At 50.1% G+C, this 24,746-nt stretch overlaps 1 protein-coding gene across 1 annotated transcript in view; it reads right to left on the bottom strand.

The window, feature by feature from the left end:
• Nucleotides 1-5,459: 5,459 nt before the first annotated feature.
• The window catches only part of SYT6 (synaptotagmin 6), a 25,997-nt gene continuing 6,710 nt past the window's right edge, over nucleotides 5,460-24,746 (bottom strand). The window contains exons 6-10 of the mRNA XM_085306598.1: nucleotides 12,800-12,996; nucleotides 10,716-11,274; nucleotides 7,238-7,358; nucleotides 6,192-6,363; nucleotides 5,460-5,784 (exon numbers count right to left, since the gene is read on the bottom strand). Of these exons, the coding sequence (XP_085162724.1) occupies nucleotides 5,460-5,784; nucleotides 6,192-6,363; nucleotides 7,238-7,358; nucleotides 10,716-11,274; nucleotides 12,800-12,996 (1,374 nt within the window). The remainder of the gene's footprint in view (nucleotides 5,785-6,191; nucleotides 6,364-7,237; nucleotides 7,359-10,715; nucleotides 11,275-12,799; nucleotides 12,997-24,746) is intronic.

Genomic DNA, 24,746 nt, shown 5'->3' with positions numbered 1-24,746 from the left:
CCCCCGGGCTCTCCGGCTCCGCGGGCCGCCCAGAGTGCTGCCCTCATGCAGCCCGTGCTCGGGGGCAACATTCTTCCCAGGAAAGAAGCAGCCCGTGTTCCCCTCTGTTTGCAAAACGAAGAGTGGGCAATGTTTTGCTGGGAAGAGACTTGGAAAAAAACCCAAAGTGCAAGGGAAAAACGTGTATCTTTTCTGCTGGTCCATGCTGCCGGGGCCGGGCCACGTGCTTCCTGCTGGGGGATGTTCTGGCCCTGCAGAGCCGTGCCGGAGCTCCCCGCCGGCACCGTGCAGGCTGGCACAGGAACCAGGACACCCATGCGCTGAGATGCCTTTTGCGGATGATCTCCAACGACTTTTTCTTTTTCCCATGGATGAGAAGGTTTCTGGGGATCACGCCCTATTAAGGGGAGCRACGAGGCCTGGGGCGGGAGGATGAGACCTGGGTGGCGGGGATGGTTAGAGCAGAGGGGGAGCAGCGGGAGGGCAGGCGATGAAATGTCATTGGGAATTCAAAGCTGCTTCCGACCTCCAAGCGCCCTTGGCCGGGCGCATGGCCGGGCGCAGCCCTCGTGGCGGCCGGATCCCGCTGCTCGCAGCCACAGCTTTGGCGAGAAGAGGAAGCACGCAGCCAGGGGATGACTGAGAGGGATTTACGGGGCTACTGCGGCTGTCGCACATGGTGCACAGGGAGAATTGAGAGACAAGGTGCGAAGGGAAATCACACTGCTGGGGGCATGGACACTGAAGCACCATCACTGGGAGCACGACCACTGGAGCACAGACCTTGGAAGCACAGACATCGGGACATGGACACCRAGGCACGGATGCTGGGAGCACAGACATCAGGACATGGACACCGGGGCACAGATGCTGGGGCATGGACACCATGGGCCAGCGCRCACGGAGCGCACCTGGAGGATGGCCGCCTCCCAGCGCGTGGTGGAGCCTCCTCACTGCACCTGCTCCATCACCACGGAAGGGACCTTTCGTCCTGGGGAACCACGCGGCGGAGGATGCAGGGGCCGCAGAGGCCAGGCATRGGGCATCCTTCCTCCCCGCGACAGCCCGAGGAACCTGCTTCACTGAGGAGCTGCTTGGAGCTCTGGAAAAACCGTGGAAGCTTTTCTTTCTTTCATAGCCACTGTGTTTTTACATTGCCCCTTTACCGCCAGGGTGATTGAAGAAGGATCTAGTGCTCATGCAAGAGTGCTGGCAGCACCGATGCCCCGATGTCCAAGCTGCAYCAGTGGCAACCCAGCTCTGCATGCGGAGAAGTCCGGCCAGGCCTACGGGAAGGCCAGCAGCCGCAGTGAGGGCTGATCATGCCTCAAAGCCTGATGGAGACCACAAACATGGAAAAGCAGTCTTTCCCCTGAGGAATCAAATACTTTTTAGCACATGACGAAAGGAATCGGGGGGGGGGGGGTACGCAGGGCGCAAAGGTCTGACGGCTCACAGGCACCTCTATGCGTGGGTCCGTGACCCACGCCTGCGCGCCCTTCCAGCTGTCCTGCCCACATAAAGCAATTTTACAAACTATCTTACAGCCCAAGCTTCTCGCTCATGTCTCAGTCTGCCCTCTACATTGGAAAGTGGGCCCACGCAGCAGAAGCCGGGAGGGCAGTGTGGGGAACCAAGGCCACCTGGCAGCGATGCAGCGCCTGGCGGGGATGCAATGCCGGCAGCACTGCAATGCCGGCAGCACTGCAATGCCCGGTGGCGATGCAATGCCGGCAGCAATGCAGTGCCAGCAGCACTGCAATGCCCAGTGGCGATGCAATGCCAGCAGCACTGCAGTGCTGGCAGCAGTGCAATGCCCGGCGGCGATGCAATGCCAGCAGCACTGCAGTGCCAGCAGCACTGCAATGCCCAGTGGTGATGCAATGCCAGCAGCACTGCAGTGCTGGCAGCACTGCAATGCCCGGCAGCAATGCAATGCCCAGCAGCAAGGCCAGCGGCAAGGTGATGCCCAGTGGCAATGCAATGCCCGTTGGCAATGCGATGCCTGGTGGTGATGGTGGTGGCAATGCAACGCCTGGCAACGATGCAATGCCTATCGGCGATGCAATGCCTGGCAGTAATGCAGTGCCCAGAAGTGGTGCTGACGTGGACATGGACGCAGCGAGCAGGATGGTCTCGCCAGCTGCTGCCACCGCAGCCGGCGCAGGAGGAGCTCAGGCTGGCCTGGCTCCCAGCCACAGGTGCTCACGGGGTTGGCGGTGCCTTGGGAGAGGGGCAGGAGCCCTGGCTGTCGGTGCTCGCTGCACGGCCACGCCACTGGTGGGAGAAAGAGAGAAAAAAAGAATGTATGTATTAGTATATCTGTGTGTGTGTGTGTATACACACACACACACACACACACACACACACACACACACACACATATATATGTCAGTGTGCACAGAGCAGATTGTCTGAAACTCCTCCCATCCCCTAACCTTGTTCGACAGCCCCTGCGCTATCTCATCTCACCTGCTGCACAGTGTGCTCCAACTGAGGATTTTGCTTTAGCTGGGATAACCAGGTCACGGACAAATCCTTGGGGTGAGAATGCCCCTGGTTACCTGGTCCAGAAGAGCTGCTGCGCAGTTTATCTCACTGCTTTGCAAATCKATTTGCAATTGTTGGGACAGCTAACGCCCCCCGGACGGCATCTGTGCACTGCACAGGGAGCCTGCCCTCAGCTTGTCTTCCCCGCTTCCCCTGTCAGCGCTGCTTCCTTTTAGTTGCTTTGCTTTATGAACGCTGAATTATTGCCACRTTACCTAATTCCTGTCGGTCTGGTAACACTGCCCCATAGAAACTATATCCACCATGCCAAAGACATTTCTCAAAGTGAAATCCATGTCAGAGGCGGAGTGGATGTAGCAAACATTTTTTTGCCATACTTATAGGATAATAAATTATTTGTGATATGCCCTGGGGCTATTATTATAATTCAAAACCATTACTATTGAGGCTTTTGAGCTCTCACCCATTCCACCCTCTTATTTTATTAAATTCAAATGACAGATGATAGACATCTTCCAAGGGCCACGGGTGCTGTAATGCTTCTGCTGCTCCTTTCTCCCCTGGATCAGTTGTCTCCTCTCCAGCATATGCAAAAAACTTTTGCTGGCCAATATTAATGCTCTAGGAAGTAGAAGGTCACTTCTGTGGGAGAAAACCCATCAGGCAATTTGCACCAAAGGGGAAAAGCCCACAGTGATGTGCCCAGGCACCGCAGGCTCCCATCCTGGCACGCTGCTGATCCGTGTCACCCGGGGGCAGCACCTGCTTTCCCAGAGTGAAGACGAACTCCCTGYAGGGCCACGCGTAAAGTCAGTGACCGCCGTCATGGGGCTTCCCGACAGGCAGGAAAACAGTTCCTTGCACTTTTCAACTGCACATGTAACTGCTAGAATTCCTAAAGAATTGACGATATGGATACAGACTTCCTACAAGAAGTATCAAAAAAAAAGGGGGGGGGCAAGCAGAAATTACAAGAGAAACAGGCTTTTGGTGAAGCGTTTAGCCTACATTTGCAGTGACATTTGCTACTCTGTAAACATGATGAAAGCTCTCCTGAGACTAGGCTCAAAGGACCACTGTGCCATGGGGAACCTGAGCATCTCTCCTTTGTTTAACTAGACCCGTGAACCATCCGTTCTGCATTTAACAGTCGGCAAACTAAGAMCCATGAGTTCACCCAAAAGCCTGGAAGAGGATGATTTTGCATACCTTTAAAGATAAATGGTTGTTCTTCATTAGGGAGCATGACTTAGCTCTCAGCAAAATCACCAGTTTTTATCTAGAGAAATAGTTTAAACAAATAAATTCACCCATGCTGAATGTAAGAGGCACTTTGCAACATCAAAGGCCAGTTTTGCACGGGGCTGCTGCTGCTGCTGCTCTGTGATATCAGACAGTGTTTTAGTCTTTCATACACAACACAGCAATTTCCAGTTTTCAGAGTCTCCTTTGAAGTCTAGAAATAAATCCTGCAATTTTATAGTTCTTGTAAACACATTGCTTAACCTTATGAGTGATGCCTGGGCAGCAGCAGGGCAGGGCTGGTGGGCGCGCAGCGCTGCCGAGGCCATGGCATGGGAAAAACACGTTGGAAATTCTTCCAAAAGGCCTTGGCCRCGCACTGGTAAGTGTCTGCACTAGTCAGCAATGGGTTGCTTGACGGAGAATACAAAACTGTATTACTTTTGAAAGATGGACAAATGTGAGTCCTTCTCTTTCATACACACATGAAAAAGCTGACATGATTAGCTGTAATGCACGAATAGCATTTGCCCATGAATTTCTGTCTAGGATCCTGTTTTGTTTTTTTACTACACTGAAGAGTTGCAGACAGCAGTGCTAAAACTTAAAAGGGCAAATAGATACAGGCCCACTGGCTCTGTGCACTGGCTCATGGCAGAAATGCCAGAACAGACCATTTTCTTTCTTTTTTTTCTTTTCTTTTCTTTTCTTTTCTTTTCTTTTCTTTTCTTTTCTTTTCTTTTCTTTTCTTTTCTTTTCTTTTCTTTTCTTTTCTTTTCTTTTCNTTCTTTTCTTTTCTTTTCTTTTCTTTTCTTTTCTTTTCTTTTCTTTTCTTTTCTTTTCTTTTCTTTTCTTTTCTTTTCTTTTCTTTTCTTTTTTCACAATGCCTGACCTGTGCACTTTGGGGGTGAAATGATTCATTTGACTTTTTTCCTGGAGGCTTGGAGGCTCAGCCATGGGTTTCAACGTATAGTTTAAAAGGTGACTCATCTTATATGCCTTCCTCTTTTCCTCTGAATATCATCCTGAATGATTATGTCCTCAAATGTATTCTTATATAGGAAGAATGTAAGAATTGATTCTGGGAAGATATTCCTGACTTACAATGGTGCAACATGAGATCATGGAGGGCCTCACACAATTGAGTATGAACTTTCAGGTTTCCATCATTTGAGGATGTTTTCCGCTATGTCTCACTCTGGCTTTTGGGGGGTTATTACACTACCACCCCCAGGCACAAGCGCTGGCTTTACTGTCATATTGAAGTGTCAACAGCGCAAGGGTCATTGACCACATCTCTCTCCTCCAGAATTTGTTACCTAAACCAGGCAAAAGGCAAACAGCTGCACAGAAGCGTGAGGAAATGGAGGAAGAGAATGCTAGAGATGGTCAAAACATGACCCTGACCTTACAGGCTCGTTTTATCATCTGCAGCTGCCTTGGGAGAGTCTCTTTCTTGGGAGATGCTCAGAGCAAYTACATTCGTCCTATTTATTCTCCCTCAAAGGGCTGGAGATGAATCAACAGAAAAATCTTTTAGGATGATAAAATTAAAACTTGAAATGCATGATATCCCTAGGCAATTTTGTCTGCAATCAGAAAATTGTTCCCTCTTTTTTCCATTCTTAATCTCTAATTGCAAAAAAGAAGAAGAAAAGATACAGCAACAATCGGATCTGCAAATGCGATCCCTTTCCTTCTTGCTCTCAAGAGTAAGGAGCTCTCCAAGGCTGTACAGAGAAGCTCGTTCTGTGGAGTTCATTTCTGGCAAGAAATTCCCTGCTGCTCCTCTCAGAACTTCCTGGGTGAGCGTGGGAGAAGCCCGAACAGCTTGCTTGCGCCCCGTGCATGCATTCAGAGGGAAAAATAACTGCACGCACCTCCTTGAAAGACTTCTTCAGCTCCGCCAGCGGGTGCCAGTGGGCAACGGGCTTGCGCGGGTAGGCCAGCATCTCGTTCCAGTGGTCACGGCCCAGTCCCTCAGCGGCTGCCCCGGCACGGCACACACCAATGACCTCGTTGTGGCCCACGCTGCAGAGTGAGAGAGCAGCAGCTGGTCGCCTGCCGCCCCGTCGCAGCTGGCACCAGCGCGCGCAGGGCTGTCCCACGCACCGCACCGCGTCGCGCCGCCTGGGTGAAACCACACGCTTCCTGAAACAGCTGACGGATGGCAGAGAGCAGYGAAGGGGCACGCTCTAAGCATGCAAGGAGAAAATGCTATAAAGCAGAAGGGATCAGCTTCTCTGTGCTTATGATTCTAGCAGGCAACTACCCATAACTGTAAACAGAAATGGCACTTTGCAGTGAATCACTGGAGACGTGCCCGGGGCAAACAGCCACGCAACGTCAGCAGCGAGACTGAGGCAAGTGGCTGCCGAGCAAACCTGTGCCAAGGGGGACTTTCCCTCTCCTTCCGCTCCCCAGAGTCTCCCACCTACCGATCGTAGTCCATGACGGATATAAGCAGACTGACTTGATCCATGTTCTCTGGGGGGATGTCAAAGATTATTGCTTCATTGTAGGTGGGATTTAGCGTGTTTTTCTTTATGGTAGTTTTCTTCTTCTTCAGCCTTCGCCCATCACAGAGCAAAGACACTTTGACATACGGATCTGGAGAGGAGGAGATAGGAAAAAGCCTTCTGCACTATGGAAGCTCATTTTGCTGCTTTTGCAGCAGGGAAAYGGCATGGTAAGATGAGAACAGGCAGAGGCAGTTACTCTATGGGCACGGTTTTCTGCACTGCTGCCAGAACTGCTCAGCTGCTAATGTCACATGGCAGTGGCACTTGGGTAGAAAGTCTTATTTTTATGACCTTCCTTAACTCCAAGAAAGTTTCCACTCTTTGCCAATAGTTTCCTGGCTAAGTGGAGAATTGACAGAATGTTTTGAGGCTCCAGAGTTACAGCAAGGTTGGTGATTTTAAAACCCATTTTTCCAAAGTTGGGGAGCAGCAGGAAGAGGAGGTTTTAGGGCAGCTCTGCTTCACTCGCTTTCTGCCAGCTGACCATGGCAGAACTCGGCCCTGTGCTGCTACACGGCCACTGGGGAACGGCGACACGCTCTGRTGGGCACGTGTAACACATGATTAGGGAGGCGCCGAGCTGTCCTCAGCTGAAGCCTCCTTTCTCACACAGTTCAAACGGCATCAGGCTCCAGCTGCGCAGAAACACTGCCTGCAAAGGGCCTTACAGTTATTGTGACTGCGTATTACACAAGTTGTCAAGGAAATTGAAATACTGTGATGCTCAATCTCTGGAAAAGAAACTTTTTTATGTGGAGCTCCAGAGCTCGCAGGGGTTTGCCGGGGCGGCCTGTGAGCCTGTCCCAGCCCTGGGGCGAAAACGCCGATGCTGGCTGCAAGGGGCTGCCTGCAGCAGGAAGCCGCTGCTGGTGGGGAGCCACGGCGGCTGGTGCCTGCCACTGGCTGGGAGCTTCCTGCCCTGGCGTGGGCGCGAGCATCGCCCCACGGCACCCGGCGCTCACCTGAGGACCCAGTGATGTCCATCGCCTTGAGGTTCCTGCACTTAATGACCGTTAAGGTGAGACGGCCTGCAGTTGGCAAGTAGCATAGGGAAAACATGATCTCGCCCAGGTCCACGCTTTCCTTCAACAAAACAGAGAGCATGTTATGTCGGTAGGGCGCGGGGAGCAGCGCGGCGGCCGCCAGCCCCCCAGCCCGCTCCCTGAGGCTCTGCCCCGCGCCCCCGTGCAGTCCCCTCACTTCCCCTGCTTCGGCCCAGGAAAACCACAAAGAAAAGTGCCTTGGGGACGGCCCTGGGGGGGGACAGCTTGCTTCCTGCCTTGCTAATTCTGGGTGGCCCATAGAAGAGGGCAGGACACCTGGACAACAAATAATACGTGAAAAAGAAGGATTTTGAAATAGTCCTGGCTTCCTCGTTATAATGGCTATAAGGTGGTGATGAGGCTTTCCAGAACGATGTTTCATGCAGGATTCATGTAGCATGTGGCCTTTTCCCTGCCATTTTTAAGCAAATGACTCTCTATACTGCATGGCTGTGTCGTGGAATTGATTTTCTGCTGTATCCCAAAATTGTTCTATCTTCCCATCTTGTATTCTTACAAATGAACACATCGCAGAGGAGAAAAAGTGTGTCTGGATGCTACGATCCGAACCCTGTGTGGGTCGGTGTCGGTGGGGTCGGGGGAAGCCTCCCAGCCCCGGCGAGTGGCACACTTCCGGGCACGCGCTCCTGGGCACACGGCGGCTCCTCTCCGATGCTGTGCGAACTGGCAGGGAGCAGCCGAGCAGGGTGCTGCAGGTGAGCACGGGTGAGCGCCATGGTTCGGGCTGAACCAAGCCTGCGGGACTGGCCCGTCCCCCCCCCCCAACAACCCCTTTGCTGCCACCTCAAACTGGCATTAGTCATGTATGCAGACATATCTAAATGGGGAATTAACCAGCAGATGGCACTCAGAAACGTTCAGGAGTTTCTGGTTACACAGACACAGATGATAGGCATCATTTCCTATTTTAGTGCCCTGCAAACTAGTTCTTGTGAATGGCTTTTGCACGGAGCCGCTGGTGCTGCAGCCGTGCTCATCGCACGCCCAAAGGCCTGCCCTGGTGTCCATCACTGCCTCGCGCCGGGAACTTGGAGAGAAGAGAAGCAAAGCCAAACCGAGAGCACAAACAAGACTAGTGTTGCTTAAATAACTAGAAAACACTATGTGCTGAAGTCAGCAGCACGTTCCCCAAATACATTCCTAACAAGGATAAAAATTCTCATCTTGTGCATAGAAATCCCACATCTGTAGCACGTGCAATCCTTCATTTCTGCAGGGGGAGGATTTGATTCTTTTCACTGTGATATAATGATCTGCTGAAAAGAAATTGTAGCTGTTAGTAGCAGAGTGATGGGACTAGAAAGACAAGTAAATGCATTAGGCATTTAAAGCTCTGCTAAGTGTTAGGAGAACAGAGCTTGTGGATGGGTGAGATTTATGCCAAATGATTTCCTTCTCATTCTCTGCTAAGGCAAAGATTAGATATTTATTCCACTTAGACGTGCAGAATACTAATGAGCAGTATATAAAAGTCTTGATTATTGACAGAGATTTCCCTTGACTGGCAAGTAAATCAAAAATCTTCTCAAGCATGTAGTGTACAGAAGAAACAGTGGCAGCCAAATGTTTTCTGTACAGAGACTATATGATCAGTCTCTTGACTTGTGAAAATCTGAAGAAATGTTGTCTTAGGTGTTGATAAATAAGAGTTTAGTACCCTTAGCTGCTCAGATCTCTTGCTCACCTTAAAAAACCAACGGTATCCTGAACAGTTTTCATTCAAGGCAACAAAGTTTATTTGAGCCACAATCTCGTTGTCAGTGATTGGCAAGGAAACATGTGAAAACTGTTACCGAGTTACTCTTCCTCTAGCTTTAGCACCTCCTGATGCATCTGCTGGGAGACAAATTTCTTGCCTCACAGAATAAGGTATCCTATTAAAGCCCCTGAACGATGCTCAGCACGTAATGAAGAGTGTGGGGAACCTCGGCTGGTCTGGTCCCGACCGAATCCCATCGCGCTCTGTTGAGCCAGACAGGGCAGGCGGACAACGTGAAAACACCGGTGGCCCAAGGCATCAGAGAGAGCTGGGGCCAGCTCCACCGCGGGAGCTGCTGGTGTGTCCCCGGCATCCTGCACCTTTGCTTGCGCCACCCACGGCGTGTCTGCTCTGCACACCCAGCCAGGGCCGTCCCAGTGCCCCGGCCGTCTGCGGTAGCGTGGCCTGCTGGCAGTGACGGCGGTGCTACGGGGGGGCTGGAGCCCCTGGCCGCTACACCGACCGGCAGCCTCGTTGAGATCCAACCCGCACCCCTTTTCTGGGGGCCCAGGCAGAAGGGAGTCCTGCCCCTCTGTCCACATGTTCCACCTGCTCTTCCTCCAGGGAAGCCACCCGCTCCCCTGCCCTGCCCTGGATCTCCCCCCAAGACCCTCCAGGCGTGGTGCACGGACACCTGCCCGCCTGCTTCCCAGCAGTTTTCCTTTGTTGCCATCCATTAGCAGTTCTGGACCTCCGCTTTCTGGCTGCCTCCCTCTGCAGCACTGCAGGCAGCGCCCCAAGCGCCGCAGAGAGGCATTCGCTCGCTCATCAGCGCTGTGCCTTGGGCCCTGCTCCGGGTGCCACATGTCGCTTCCCCGGGAACAACTTCCCATTGCTGCACGGGCGCTCGGCCCCGGCACCTTCCCGGGGCAGTGCAGCAGCCGTCCGGCACTGCTGGCCACACTGCAATGGGTATTTATATACCCGAGTCTGTTCTCCAGTGCAGAGAGTGCAAAAGGAAAGGGACCGAACCTGCCCTGAAGGCAGTTGCAGGACAGATTTTGCAAGTCATGGGGTGATGTCAGTTGCTAGGAAAGACTTGACAGGGCCCATGCCTCCAGCCACAGGGATGATGACATCTCATATTCCACTGTTTTAGAAGTAATGACATGAAATGATAGAGAAAAAGACTGGCTTGGTTTCCTGCTGCAAGGTAGATCAATCACTTGTTTGCCCTCAGCATCAGACAGGTCCTCCTTGGAGGATGGTGGACAAGCAGACAGCTATTATGTGGAGGTTAATGTCAGTGTTTCTGTGCTGAGAGATCAGTGTGAAAAGGTGGCTTTTCCTGCTAGCTTTGACCAGAGTCTGCAGTGTTGAAAGTATCTGGGACATATTATTCTCTGATGTGTGGTTTCATTTTCAAAGAGAGTTCAAGAAAACTGCTAAAAGATCCACATCAAGCTCCAAAGCAGCTGCAGTAACACATCAGGAGTAGTGCTCTCAGTACAGCAAAACTCGGCACAGCTGATGTGTTAGTGGTGCCCCTCCAGAGCTATTTCTCACTGCTCATTGTGGGCACGTGGCGGACCCTGACCTGAAAGCGCAGGTCTCCCACACCACCCTGCGCCACGAGCCACCTCAGGGCTGGGCTGCCCCTCCACAGCAGATACTCACAGTCGTGGCATACTGAATGTCCTTCCAGATGGACGTCTCCCGGGACAGGTCAGAGGCCTCAAACAGGTTCTCCAAGATAACTTCTCCAATCATGTCGTGCCTGGAGAACCGATCAAAGTCAAAGACACTCAGGTGGAGCTTTCTGCTAGCCAGCTCCTCGTGGGGCACGGGGAAGTGGAAGGACTCATCGAAGGTGGGGTTCAGAGTCTTCCTGTGGACACGTGTCTGGAACTTGCGCTTTCTGTCGGGCAGGAGGTAGATCTTGACGTAGGGATCTGAGCTGCCACAGAAGTCTTTGGCTGGCAGATCAAAAGCCCTGAGAATTCGGACAGTCAGCGTCTCGTTCTCATAGTCGTACTTGAGAGTGAAGTTAATTTTCCCACAGGTTTTTGCAGCCTCTTTTTTGGGGTCCTCAGAGTCCACAGATTTTTGTTTATAGAGTTCGGGTTTTATGCGACCGATGCTAGTTGGCTGCTCTGCCACAGCAGGTGCATCTGCGCTGTAGTCCACGCTGGACACATGCATTTGCCGAGGAAGGTGCCTCTTGAAGGAGATGTGCCTACACAGAGAAGACAGGACAGCTGTAAGCTTTTCCAGGGATGTCCCCCTCCCTTTTCTCCCTTGAACTAGCACAAGGAAAGCAAGGAGAGCTCAAGAATAAATAGAATTAGTGCTCCTGATCACTGCATGGACACTACCTATGCTATAGAATAGCATTCCACGTTCAAAAGAACGTCTTTCTAATTTTCAGAGTATCTGCAGCAAGCTGCATTTTTCACCGGTTACATCAGTAACAGGCCGTAGGTAAATACAGGAGCCCAATTATGTTCCTTGACCAAGCCACAAGCAACACAGCATAGAGACCTTTTCCCGCCTCCAAGCTATTAAAATTACAAGATGCTGGCATTAAATTTCCCTCAGGCAAAAGATGTGTAGAGCTTTTAAAGTGAGAGAGGCATGGCCATCTCAAAAAGTTAGAGTTTGTGCTGGGTATTGCTGCTTCAAAACTGCTCTAGCAAACTCTTATCAAGAAAAAAACACAGACTTCTTGACAGACAGAAACGTGGGGCCTCGTACAGAAGCTGTCCCCTGCCTTCAACTGCTTTCAGCGTGGAGGGAAGCTGTAGGTAAGCAAAGCTTTATCTTAGTGAAGCATAACAGATTTGGGGGACTCATAGCATTATTTCAGATTACCTGCTGTTTACAAGAGCCGCATATTGGGCTATTTAACCACACTAAGAACTTGCACAGCCACAAAATGAGCCTTCAGTGACCAGAGGATCTCAGAGCCCTCGCTCCTGCTGGGCAGATTCCCCAGGGGCGCCCTGGCCCGGGCTGGGCCGAGCTGTGGTCGGAGCTCTCAGGCTGCACGGGGCCTGGCGCGGCCGCAGGACACCGGGGAGGGCGGTTTGCTGCCTCCGCTTGTCCTGCTTCTGTCAGACTGAGCTTCTGTTTTCTCCTCCCCAGAGGAGGTGCAACAGAAAACGCGCGGGTGCGCACCCGGGCCAGGGACCGGCGGCAAACCGCCGCCAGGGCGCCCGGCCGGCTCCGGCCCCTTCGGCGGCGGCGAGGTGAGCCGAGGCGCGGGGCCCTGCGGCTCCGCTCGCTGCCCTCCGTCTGCAGCCTCCTGCRGGGAAGGCGCCCGAAGCCGGGCATCACCCTTCCCCGGTCTCGGAGCGCCGCGGGTCGCGGCCTTGAGCACAGCCCGGCCTCGCGCCACGATTTGGCTGCCCGGCTGCTCGGCTCTGCGCCGCATCCACGAGGGAGAGCAGAGGGGGCCGCCGCCGCCCGCCCCTCGCGCCGCGGCCAGGCCAGAGCGGCCGGGACGGCGCTGATGGCTCGGCGCGGCGAGGCCCCGTCACAGGAACAGGCCTGAATCCTTCATTTTCCGCCAGCCCCACAGTGAGCCGGCCCTGACGCACCAGCYGGCTGCCGCAGCCTTCAGAGAGTGGCCCAGCCTGGAGGTGCATGCGCTTTCTTTGGTCTCACTGAACGTATCGGGCTGGATGAGGTGTCCCTGCGGTCTGGCCACTTCCCGCAGACAAATGGCGCCTTCCCCGCACYGAGCATGGCAGATCTCTCACCTGGCGGAAGAGGTGGGCTCCGTTGTTTGCCGCTGTATCCGTGAACGCCGCATGATGTGGTCCTTCATGGACAGCTGGACCTCGGCGGGGATGTCTGGAGATGTGTGGCTGATCTTTACAGCAGCCTCCAAGAAACTTATGGTGCCCGCGTCCTTGAGCTTGTCTGCCATGCTCTCCTTACTGCAGTCTGCCTCGCTCTGCAAGATGGCCAGGTTAGAAGAAATGGCCTTGTTCCTCCAGGGAACCCAGCACAGCTTCCAAAAGAGAAAGAGAAAACCTGCCACCAGGGCAAGTCCGCACACAACAACTACCAGCGCAAGGAGGCTGACGGAGAGCTCTACAGGGCAGGAGAAGGTGGCAGTGGTGGGGGGARGGAGAGGCAGGGAAGGAAAAAAGAAAAGAAAGATTGTGAGAAAGCCACAAGTAAGAGATGGTCCAAATGGACTTATATCTCCCCAGGTGCTGCAAGTGAGAGTCAAACCCATGTAAACACCCCCTGCAGGATTCCTGCCCCAAAGGCATCTGGGAGGAAAGGTGTCTCCAATGGCCGAGCTATGAGGTCTTCTGCTGCAACACTCAGCTGGACTATAAAGCTTCCTGCTTGGTTTGATTTGTGGCCCTTGCAAGCAGCTGGGCCTCAAACCGAGCAGAATTGCGGAAGAACTGAATGATGGAAGCAAGTTTCAATGCAGCGCGAGTAGAAACTGCCTTTCTCTTTGTAACAAAGACGTTCAGACATAATATTAAAAAAATCCACCCGCCATAATCCTGAAAAGCAGATTGTTGTTGGACTCTTAATGATCGCATCTTGTCCAGCTGTGCAAGTGGGGAACTTAAAAAAAAAAAAAAAAGCAATCCACAAGCTGCTGATGCAGTGAAACCAAATATAGAAGAAGGTTGTACAGCAAATATTACATTCTTCCTTATTCTAAAGCGCACAGAGAAATCCAAAGTGAAAGCTGTGCATATCCTCTGACTTTCTGAGTCACTTTTACCTCATATGCTATTTATTGCAGCATTTCAAGCTCCTCTGGAGAGGAAAGAGCTTCTATAGATACGGTTAAAGAATCACGACAAAAGGAAGAGCACATACACATGATCTAGGCTGTGAAAACATTCAAAACTTTTCAAAAAGAGAAAACAGTGGCTGCTTTTAGTTCCTTTCTTACAGTATATAAATTCTCAGATTTCCACCCAAAGCAATATTCCAAGAGCTTGGAACACACAAAAAAGGCCCAGTCTGGAGGCTCAGGCCTGCTGGGGCAGGATCGTGGAAGGCTCCTTTGCAGGTTAGTATGAATTCAAGGAGAAGAAGCATCTTGCCTCCTGCATTATTTGTAGTGACCAGTAAAGCTATAATCCTTAATTTATGTAAGCGCAAGCCAGGACAGAAAAACAGATTAAAAAAAATTAAATACTCCAGACTTTTATACAGAATAGTCATTACCTCTTACTGACTCCTGTTTCTGTGCCTGCTTAGACCACAGATGTTTTTCTATGACATGTGAAATAGCGGCTAGCTAACTCGGTCTCCACAGACCAGACACAAGGCCATTGGTTTGTCTAAATGCAGAGCTAAGATTACTCTTAGTGAATATATCACAAATGTGTAAAATTAACCGAAGAAAAGAACATCAGATGTAGCTGCTAAAAAGTGAAACCATCATGCACGGAAGCAGCGTAGATGGACATCGATGAGATGGGCAAGGTTCTACCGGATTAATATTTTATTTTTGTCCATATGAATTCACTGCCCCTCTTTAGATTATGTCTAACTACACTTAAGGCAAACAAATTCTCAACTCCAAAACCTCTAAGAAATGCCACTAGAAACTGCATTTAAAACAATCTCTCTTAAAATACATCCTTACCAGGCAGCTTAGCTTTTAGCAGATCATCTGGGAAACTCACATCTGTACTTCATCATGGCTATTACAAAAGTGATCCCTGAAATAGGTTTTTCCTTAAATAGAAATCATGGCAAGCAAGTTTTCTTTTTCCTCACCAGCCTCGCGTACAGGTCAGCCTGTCAGACCTCTGCATACCACAGCTGGGGTGAATGAATAGGTCCATCTCGTCTATAATAAATAGGATTGTATGAGGCAGCAGTGGAACTTCCTTGGAGATTTGCCTAATGGTGTTCTCAGCAAAGCAGAGAGCACAAAGGTACCACTTTCCTGTGTTTTGAGTTGAGTCTTGGAATTGTGCCGAGGATATTCAAACAATTTCATAAGAACACTTAAGAAGCTGGATTTTCTGCAAATATGTCTTCTTCTCCTGTTCTGATTTTTCCTCTGTAAATGGTTTTAGAAATCCAATAACCTTTTCCAGTACCATTCCTTCAAATCCTGGCGAGACATCCGCAGCTGGAGCCTGACTCAAACACACACAGAGACGTCCATACCGCACAGACAGAATTAGCCTCAGTGATAAGGAGCTGCCCGAAAGATTTTCCCCAGGCAGCTTCTTTATCTGCCTAAAAATTACTCGTATGACTCTAACAAAAATGAGCTGTGAAGGGATAAATAATACATGGCTTTTGTTGCTAGCAGTGACGTCAGCTGTGGGTTCTGAATCGCAGATACCTTTATCAGCCTGTAAGGACCAACTGAAACTAAAGATCATGTCAGACCACCGCTCAGCTTCAAAGACTGGCATGGTGAATCTCCTACAGACCTAATAAAAATAGTTTAAAAAATCCAACATCCCAACAGAGATGCTTTCAGGACAAATCTGCTTTGCAGATTTAACTTTTACCAGCTTTTTTCATCGGCAAATAACCGCTGATAACATGAGTTATTGACCTCCACTCCTTTCAGTTATTTAAATCTACAGGAAAGAAGTTGCAACGCAGAATCTGTCACTGCTGGAAGTTGTTTATGTAGCAGAAAAGTTCCTGTTAAGATACTTCTGACCATTCCAGGAAATTATGTAGCATGTATAAACTTTCCAGCACACCAGCCTTGTTAATGAAAAGCATCAGAAATAATTAGTTATCCCTTCTGAGAAATTGTTGCTAGCTCGAGAAAGATCTTAGTCCACATCTCTTCTTACTGAGGTGCCATTTGTAACTCATTTGACAGTATTCACAGATACTTTTATGCATGACCTCTTCCTCTTTCCTCTGATGGCTCATATAAAACACAAGCAGATGGGACTGGGATTTTACAGACGTTTTTTAAGCATTTGCCTTGGAAGAATATTGCCTTGTCTGAGGATGACATTGAATTACCCAAGACTTCTTCTTGAGTTATTCAACTTAAATATCAGTTGAACAGAGCTGACCTTAATTGACTTAACGAGCTTTCTCTTGTGACTGTGAAAATACCAGTTACTTGAAAAAATATCCAGTATTCAAAATGTTATTAAAGGACATTTGAAGCATGAACTGTAAAAACAAGACAACCCCTTAGCCAACAGAAAAGGCTAATCTTGGCCTTAGGGCCAGACGTTTCTTGGATATTGCTGGCACCAAAGTAGGTCAAGCCTATCTGCCCAAAGACTTCTCCAGAGGCAGAAAGAGACACTCCAGCCTGGGAAAAGCATTGTTCTGTGTTTCTATCACCTCCCTGCATGTCCCTGTCAGAGTCAAGCCCTCCAGGGTGGAGAGGTGGAGAGGGTGGTGGGTCTGGCAGCTATGAGGAAGATCCCTCTAAACGCTGGACAGCATGGGAAGCACTAAATTTCTTGCATGGCTTCTATATTTAACATATGCACCTGGACTTCTAAGAGAGCTGAGAATCTGGCCCAGCCACTAGAGAAACAAAGAAAAAGATATTCACAGCAGTGCCCCAGCACAGCCGCCACCGGCAGCCCTGGTCCTTCGCCCCAAAGCACAGGCTTTCGCCAAGAGCGCTCCTGCGCCTGGCCCAAGTTAAACAACGCTAGGTGTACAGAAAAACACAGCTTCCTAAACTGAAAGCCATTTACAGCCAGAACCCATGCCAGCACCTGTGGCTCTAAGCCCTCAGAGACAGCACGAACAGCTCAGGGGGCTCATGCAGAAGCACCACCGTGCTCCCGGCTCCTCGCGGCGTGAGCTGTGCATGCAGGCAACGGGGGTGGCRCGAGGGCAGTGGGGCTGGTGAGGCAGAGGCAGACAGCCACTGCCGCRACTCGGGGACATGCGCACCGAAACGCGCTGCGGAGCAGCCCCATCAGACAAGACCTGTGCAATTCACTGAGCCGAAACCTGCAGTGACTGACGGGAATGCCGAGAGTGCCACGGAGACTGTCTAAAACATATGAACTTTAACAGGGATTGACCAGATTCCTCTTTGGGTTTGACTGCTTTGTTTGTGGGTTTTACCGTTTCTGCAGGGTCTAACAACCTTGTTGCTGATGCTGATAACAAAGCCCATAGGAGGACTCAAACCAATAAAACTTCCCAGAAGGTCACTACTTTCTGCTGCATTCCTTGTGCCTTTCCGGTAAAGGATGAAGTGGCCCAGAGCCACGTGAAGGCATCAGCTTGAAAGCTAAAAACAAATTTTAGAAAGGGGATCCTTTCTTGGCTAGTCCACCCCCCGCCCCAGCCCTTGCCCCCAGTGCCCAGGCATTCTGTAAGCAGCGCATTAGTAAAACTATCCATTTTGCTTCGTCTTGGATGGGAACTAATTAAGGGAATATGGCAGAACCACATTTCAGATTTATGTCCCTTAAGCCTTTATACTGCCCAAGCTGAGATACCAAAGGGGATAATTAGCAAAGTCCAAACAGAAAACGATTAATAATGTGACAAAGCCATGATTACAACAGTCTATTAACTGCAAGACAATACTGGTCTAATTACGGCAACATTGCCTTTTATTACTTTGAAGTGGCTTGCACTGTCATTAGGAGATTTCATAGATAATTCTGAGTTTAATGTGAAGAGTTATATTTAATATCTTAGTAGATGTAATTTAGCTTTTCTTCCACCCACTCCCCACAGAGAAAATAAAATACGTTTGATGGCTCTCCCAGCCCTCCAACATCTGTTAGTCACTCTAACCACAGGTTGGATTTAAACAAAGTTAGGATGCCATGAGTGAAAATGCAACAGGACTAAAAAAGCACCAGTGCAATAGGCTGGGGGTTGCAGAGTGGGCTGGGGCCAGCTGCACACAGCAGCAGGACCTGCAAGCCGGTGGGACCCACGCTTCCCGACCCTGGCACGTGTTCTCTGGTGCTTGAGCACCCACATGCGTTCCCTAGGCATAAGGTTGGCCATAGGGAAAGTGTAGCTTGAGAGAGAGCTCTGACTGGTTCGTTTCCGCTAGGTTTCTTTCAGTTAAACAGCAGCACTCAGGTATTCCCAGCCAAGCTGTGGAGCATGGACCATCGCTGCCCAGAAGAGCGAGGAGACATGCCTGGAGGTGGGTGGTGGTGGCGTGCCTGAACCCTGCTTGTATGGGCTGCAGGACTGGTTTTCCAGTGCGATATATTGACCACCGCTCATACTGTGCCAGGAGGTATCTCCAGTCTTCTCTGTCCATTTTGCTTTGTTTTGCTCCTGCAGCAGTGCTTGTGAGAATATATTGCTCTTTTTCTGCAAGCCTGTATAGAGATCATGCATCGCAATGATGGATTACGATGAGAATCATTGCTGGAGGAGCAGACAGGCAGCTCTGGGGTTATGGAGGACCATGTGAGGCACCCGCCAACTGATCTAATTTTCCCTCTCTGGGGAAGCATCAGCGATATTACCCTGAAAGCCGAGGCCTGGAGCTCAGGCAGGAGGAACTGGTGCATCGCAGACACAGCTTGACCCGGGGGGGGGGGGGGGGGGGGGGGGGGGGGGGGGGGGGGGGGGGGGGGGGGGGCGGGCAGCACAGGATAAGGCAGGGAGAAGAAGAGATTTCCACTAAATCCCAGCTATAGATGTGTTTATTCAGCAATACTGTTCAGCTTTGAAGCTGTGCAGAGCTTTGAACAGACAGGGGACGTGGGACAGAGGCAGAATGCTAAAGCAATGCAGCAGAACCATATCCAGCAGCACTACAGGAAAAACACAGCAAGAAGTACAACAGAGCCCAGGAACTACCCCTTTGGGAATGCAGCGAAGAACAAATCCTAGAATGCACCAAAGCAAAGCAATGAGTAGAGCACTTGAAAACGGGAGTTTTGAAAAGGAAACGGCTATCTTACGAACTGTGAATCTCAGCTCTGGGTCCAATGCAGGACTCGATAAGTGAGGGGAGCTGCAGTGTTGCAACATGCGGGCCCCAGTCCACTCCTTACCCCCTCTCACAGGCACGGGAGAGCCACAGAGCAAAGAAGATCAGATTTCCCATCACCCAACCCGCCGCCAGCTCATGCATCAGCGAGGAGTCTGTTTATCAGAGCCCACAACTAGGCAAGCTCTGGGCTGTGCAGAGTGTGCATGTGAGGGAGAAACATTGCAAAACAATATAGCTGCTGGGAGCAGGTCCAGCCTGCTGGGCCTCTGTTGGATGTTCTCATCGTCACAGCTTTGGGTTTGCTTGCTGCTTTTTGGGTGGCATCTGAAGCATCAACACCACTTCCCTTCTTGATTCACTGCTCTGCTCTTGAAACAGCTATGAGCTGTAGGAATGTGTCTGGAAATATTCTCCAGCTATAGAGGTCATTAGCAACTGTCACTCTGAAACCTAGCTGCGGTCGGGTAGCCCAAGAGCGGAGAAGGCACTGTGTTGTGAGGCTTCTGCCTCAATCAGGTCATGAGGGTGTAGGTTGCTAGCAGCAGGAAAATGTCACTACATTCTCAACAGGTTTTAAAGCAGCAGGTCAGAAAGTAGTTGTGGAGCGAGCACATGATCTCATGCAGGGTGGCAATACAGGACATGAAGCAGTCCTATGCAGCAGCATGTCTGTCGGCAGAAGCCAGAGCACCTTGGGGCACTGCAGGTGACACCTGCAAGTTCACAGGGCACAGATCTGCTTTCTTGAACCTGCCAAGCCCTTCCTTTCTGGGGACAACCTGAGCTGTCACCTTACTGCTCCATCAGTGTCTGCCAACACCTTGCTCARACCAGCAGGAGCTCAGCTGCTCCACGGGTTTCCCTGCGGAGGAGCAGGGAGCATTCCCCAGCTGAGGACAGGACAGTGTCCTTGGAATACGAGGGAGAGGAACATGAAGTCACATGAATACTGATTAGAAAAAAGTAAAATTAGTTTTGTTTCAGCTGCACTCTGTTGCAGACCACGGTTGAATCGTGTTTTGTTGCTCCAAGTCAGTCACCCACAATTTCAAAAATGGTGTGCAAGTGGAAAGAATTGTCTGAGCTTATTTTATATAAGGAACACTTTCACATTAAATTCATCATACAGAGTTCAATGGCAAACTTCCTTCTCACCCTAGCAGAGGGGCAGAAAACTTCATGAGATGACCTTCCCAGATGTCCTGAGAGGAAGCCCCAAGGGACTCTGATGTGTCCCCTTTGAAGCTGCATAGACTCAGCCTTCCTTCTGCATGAAACTAAAAGATTTATCCTGTCCATGAGCTGCTAGACACTGAGTCTATCACTATCAGCTCCCACCAGCCTCCTCTGTGATCATTGACTCCACAGGAGCCCAGACAGAGCCCCACCATCTTCTGGGCACATCTCAGCTATGGAGCAGACAGGAGGGAGATGGAGACATGAAAGCTCAGACTGGCTATGTCAAAGTTCCAGTGAAGAGAAACAACTTCTTAAAAATTAATTTGCTGCTATCACAGGGTTCCTGCAATACAGGAGCTTATTGGAATGCAAACTATAAGCTTCAAAGGCAGGGATGAATCAGAAGCTATTTTGAGAGTAATTATATAAGATTATAAAGTTAAAAACATCYCATTATTGCACGTTAAGTCAGCCTACTTCACAAGGAAAACTTGGAGGGAACCAGTATCTCAACCAGCTATGATCTATGGTCCAGGCACAAAAAGCAGCCTCCTAATGCCCGTCCAGCAAAGCCTCCTTCATTAAGCAATGGCAGGTCTTTTCATCTTTTGCTATAATTCTTTAGAGGATGTTGCAATATAGCACAGAGAATAACCAGGACAGTGAGGTATGGAGAACTTCCTGCAAAGCTGTTCGCCATTTGTTACTTAAGCAGTTATGTAGTTCATTGTCCAGGAATCCAGGTATCAGTTTATCAGTAAGAGTACAAAAATATCTCCACATTTTTTAAATTCAGTTCAAATTATGATTAAGGAGAAGATGTTTAAACAATAAATTTGCACATGGACTAAAGTGTTGTTCATTCTCTATCCATGAAGGAATTACTACTAGTGCTGTACATCCAGATACTCTCTACAGATCCACATTTGCAGAAAATTCTAATGCTCAGAAGAAATTAATTTTGAAATTAGTCTTGGGGCTTGGCTAGAAATGAAGYATTTTATTCCAGTCAGATCACATCTTTAAAATCTGGAGATTCTCAAAAACCAGGGAGAGGATAGAAAGACTATCCTGGACACACAGTAACAGCAAGGAAAGCAGACAGGACCCAAGGGTCATCCCTTTCCAGACACCCACAGTAATGGGAATACAGGCATCCCTGAGGGCTGGCAGAGGGCTGCCAAAGCACTTCCATCCTTTCAGCCAAGTTTGTAGCAACTTTCAAACCACATCCAGGAGCAGAAGGAAAATCTGGATGCTCCCGCGCAGATGCGTCCCAAGAGGGAGCAGCGGTGTTTGGAGAACACTTCCACCAGACCATCGCAGGGCCTCGGCAGTGAGCCTCCTCATCCTGTCACTCCCAAGGACTCAGGCGAGGCAGCAGCACTGGCACGTGGGCGACAGGTGTGTGTATTGCAGTGCTGCCTGCTGCTCTGAGCGAGTGCCCGAAACCCGAGCGATGAGGAACCGGGAGCCCCCAAGCTAAACCTGTTCAGCAGAGCAAGGACAGGCTCTTCCCATCCTGTGCCGAGAGGGCAGGGACACAAATCATCCACGCTCCCAGTGCCCTTCCCTGGTTTGGGGACAGGTCCAACTTCTCCATATGTTCGCAGCATATTGTGCCACTTGGTTTCCAGTCCCTACACGGGGAGGGATGCAGTCACAAATGCCAAGCCAGCACTGCTTTTGCAGCACAGGAACCTGCTCCAGGCAGCAAGCAGCCACCATTTATTTTATACCTTTTCTATAGCTGTGAAACCTCCAAGCAGTTGTTGCAATGGCTGCTGACTGAGCACGTAAGATGTTTGTTTGGGCTCCTGCCCAGCAGGTTCCCAACGCCCTGAAAGCAGAGCTGACATAGACAGGTGTATTTGCCTGAGGAGACCGACAAAAGGCTGCTGAAATCAAATATTTTGATATTCTGGGGTCAACTCACATGCCGATTGTGACTTTCCTTCCAGACTGCATGAAAGGCACATGTATTTATCAAACCTTTCTTGGTGTGTGCAATCAGCAGGAGAAGCTCTGAGCTGCTAGTAACATTGCATTTCTGTTGTCAAAAGCGGAGGAAAAAAAAGATTGCTCTGAACCAAGGAAACATTCCCCAGTGATTTAGGTTGCTTTATGTCTCAATCAGCTGTTTTCTAGAGTCTTATAGGTGAGATAGTAAGTTGTCATTGCTTTATTCCTAACCGATGACAATCTAATGAATTATTATAAGCCGTGCTGAGTATAATTATAGCACATAGCTGTGCACTAACCCTATGACATTTTATCATAATATGCAGCATCTGTAAATGACTCAGTAATGCCTCACACACTTGGTGTCCCAGGCTTGGGGTTAAGTAGTTGACACCAAATCTCATCTTCTGACCATGAAGTGATCCCACTTACAGGCGTTGAGCCGAGTGCACTAGGAATGCCAGGGAAGCCTCACYGATCTTGTTCAAAACAGAAGATGTCTGTCCAGATCTCCTGAAGCCAAGCAGAACCAGGCAAATAGCAAAGCACCATGATATAGACCCTTCTGAGGTATACTAATCCAATTTCATTTTCAGATGTAATGTGAACAAAACAAGCAAAAGCTCTTCACTGTCTCCTTAAGCAAGCAAAGATCCTAGACCTTACAAATTCCTTCCAAAAACTTGGCCAAAGCTGACTGCTGTGAAGAAGCACTGAGGAGGCTGGGGGCAGTGATGCCTTATCGTCTGGTCTCCCAGCAGCCCGTCTGGGACCTCACTGCCTTCCTTTAAACTAAGAGCTTTGGTTTTGGGGGAATATTGCCCTGCCGCTCTTTAACTCCTCCGTGATTCAGAACCACAGCCACGCTGTCCCCATAATGTCTCAGAATGGAGCTTGCTTGGAAGGAGACTCTGGGCCTCCTCCCACCCCCCTCCCAGCCTCCAGCCCAGGGGTGCCAAGCCTGCTAAGAGCAGGCGAGTGAACAGCAACCCTCGATGCAGCACAGGACACCAGGGAGAGGGTGAGCCCGTACTACACAGGAGAAGGTGGCCTGCCTGCCAGGAGAAGCAGAGATCTTCTAGCCTGCAGTGTAGAAGGTTCAGAAGGCTCAAGCAGGGGCCAAGGCAGCCCAGGCAGTTTTCCCACAGTGTGGGCTCTGCAAGAATGGCCACACGGTCACACAACCCGCCCGGCAGCGAGGGCTGCTCGAACAGCCTCCTTGGAAAGCGCAGGACGAGCTCTGCTGCCCAGCTCTGTGCCATAGCAAACATCCTATGCATGGGACAAGGCTCATGCAGGGCTCCCCTGGCCTGGACGATGGACAGATCTGTGCAGACAGGAGGTTGGGCTGCCAACTTCCTCCCTCTGGAGCCAGTGTGACCATGTAAGCCCATGTCTTTCCTTCCTCTCACACTTGCCACCGCTTGCAATACCTGGCACATGGAGGATACTGGTCTGCATGGTTAAAAGCTCCAAAGCAGGCTGAGGAGCAGCTGGGAAGATCCTCCATCACCTACGTGCAGACGATGGGTGGCTGGTACCTGCTGCCGAGAAGCGGCACTCCACCTGGCAACGCAGCCGTACAGGACCAGCACGGCCTTGCCCCGAGGCACAGGAGCAGCTCCCGCCGCGTTCTGCCCKTGTTCAAGCTCGTGCTCGGCCACCGCTGCCACTTAACCCCTGTGAGGCAGCGCGGAGCAGCCGCTGGCACTGAGTGGGCTGCTGCCCTGCAGCCTGGCAGATGGATCCTTCCTTCTCCCTTGGCAGCAACCCGCCTTGCTCCCCGCTGTGCACCATAACCCTGCGAGCAACCAGGTATCAGGTCAGATAACTCTGCCCTGCAAAGCACGCAGACATCAGAGAAACTACTCTGTGCAGCAAGAATGCATCTAAGGAGGCGCTTGCTATGCTTAACACTGAGCTACAACAGTGTGTGCATTTCTTTGCAGCGGTCACAAACATGCACAGAAAATCAGTGACACATTACCAAAGACCCTGATATGCTAGAATTTCTGGGCAATTATTATTCAGTGGAACCAARTATTCTAGGATCTTATGTCCCAGTGATTTTTGAAAAAAGGATTTTTGAAAGGGCTTACATGAACAGTGTATCTAGCATCCTGCCTTTAGTCTTTACTGCTCAGTTTCCCACGATGTTGTCAAATACTAACATGTTACAACAAAACAAACTAAACTAAATATAAAGATAGCAGATTAGCATCTGCAATTTCACTATGCATAAGACACCTGCAGGATAACTTCTTCTTTTCAATTTAATTTTCAGTCACTCCAAACATCCCCTCTCCATCCCTCCAGGATGCCATTTTGCAAGGTGCAAGCATAATTAAAGAACATGCGTGGCACAGAGATGAACTGCATTGCTCCCAAACAACTGCCACCATAAGTGATGGTTGCCTTAGCGAGTTCTCTGGAGGGAAATGAGCATCACTGTTACAGATAAGCTTCCTGTTCTTATGATTTACAAATAGAAAGATATATATACGCTATTGCCTCTTAAGATGAAATAACAAATATTAGAGCAGGACAAAGGTGCCTAAACCAACATGAGGTGGAAACATGGGGTCCTAAGGAAGAATGCGATTGTACCTAGAAACACGAACAGTAAGAGATTAAACAGGTTAAAA

The sequence above is a fragment of the Rhea americana genome, unplaced genomic scaffold (genome assembly GCF_003343005.1).
Source record: "Rhea americana isolate MKP2758 unplaced genomic scaffold, rheAme1 scaffold_241, whole genome shotgun sequence".
Classification (NCBI taxonomy): Eukaryota; Metazoa; Chordata; class Aves; order Rheiformes; family Rheidae; genus Rhea; species Rhea americana.
Note: the sequence above shows the minus strand (reverse complement) of the source record. Positions and strands in the feature narration are given on the sequence as shown.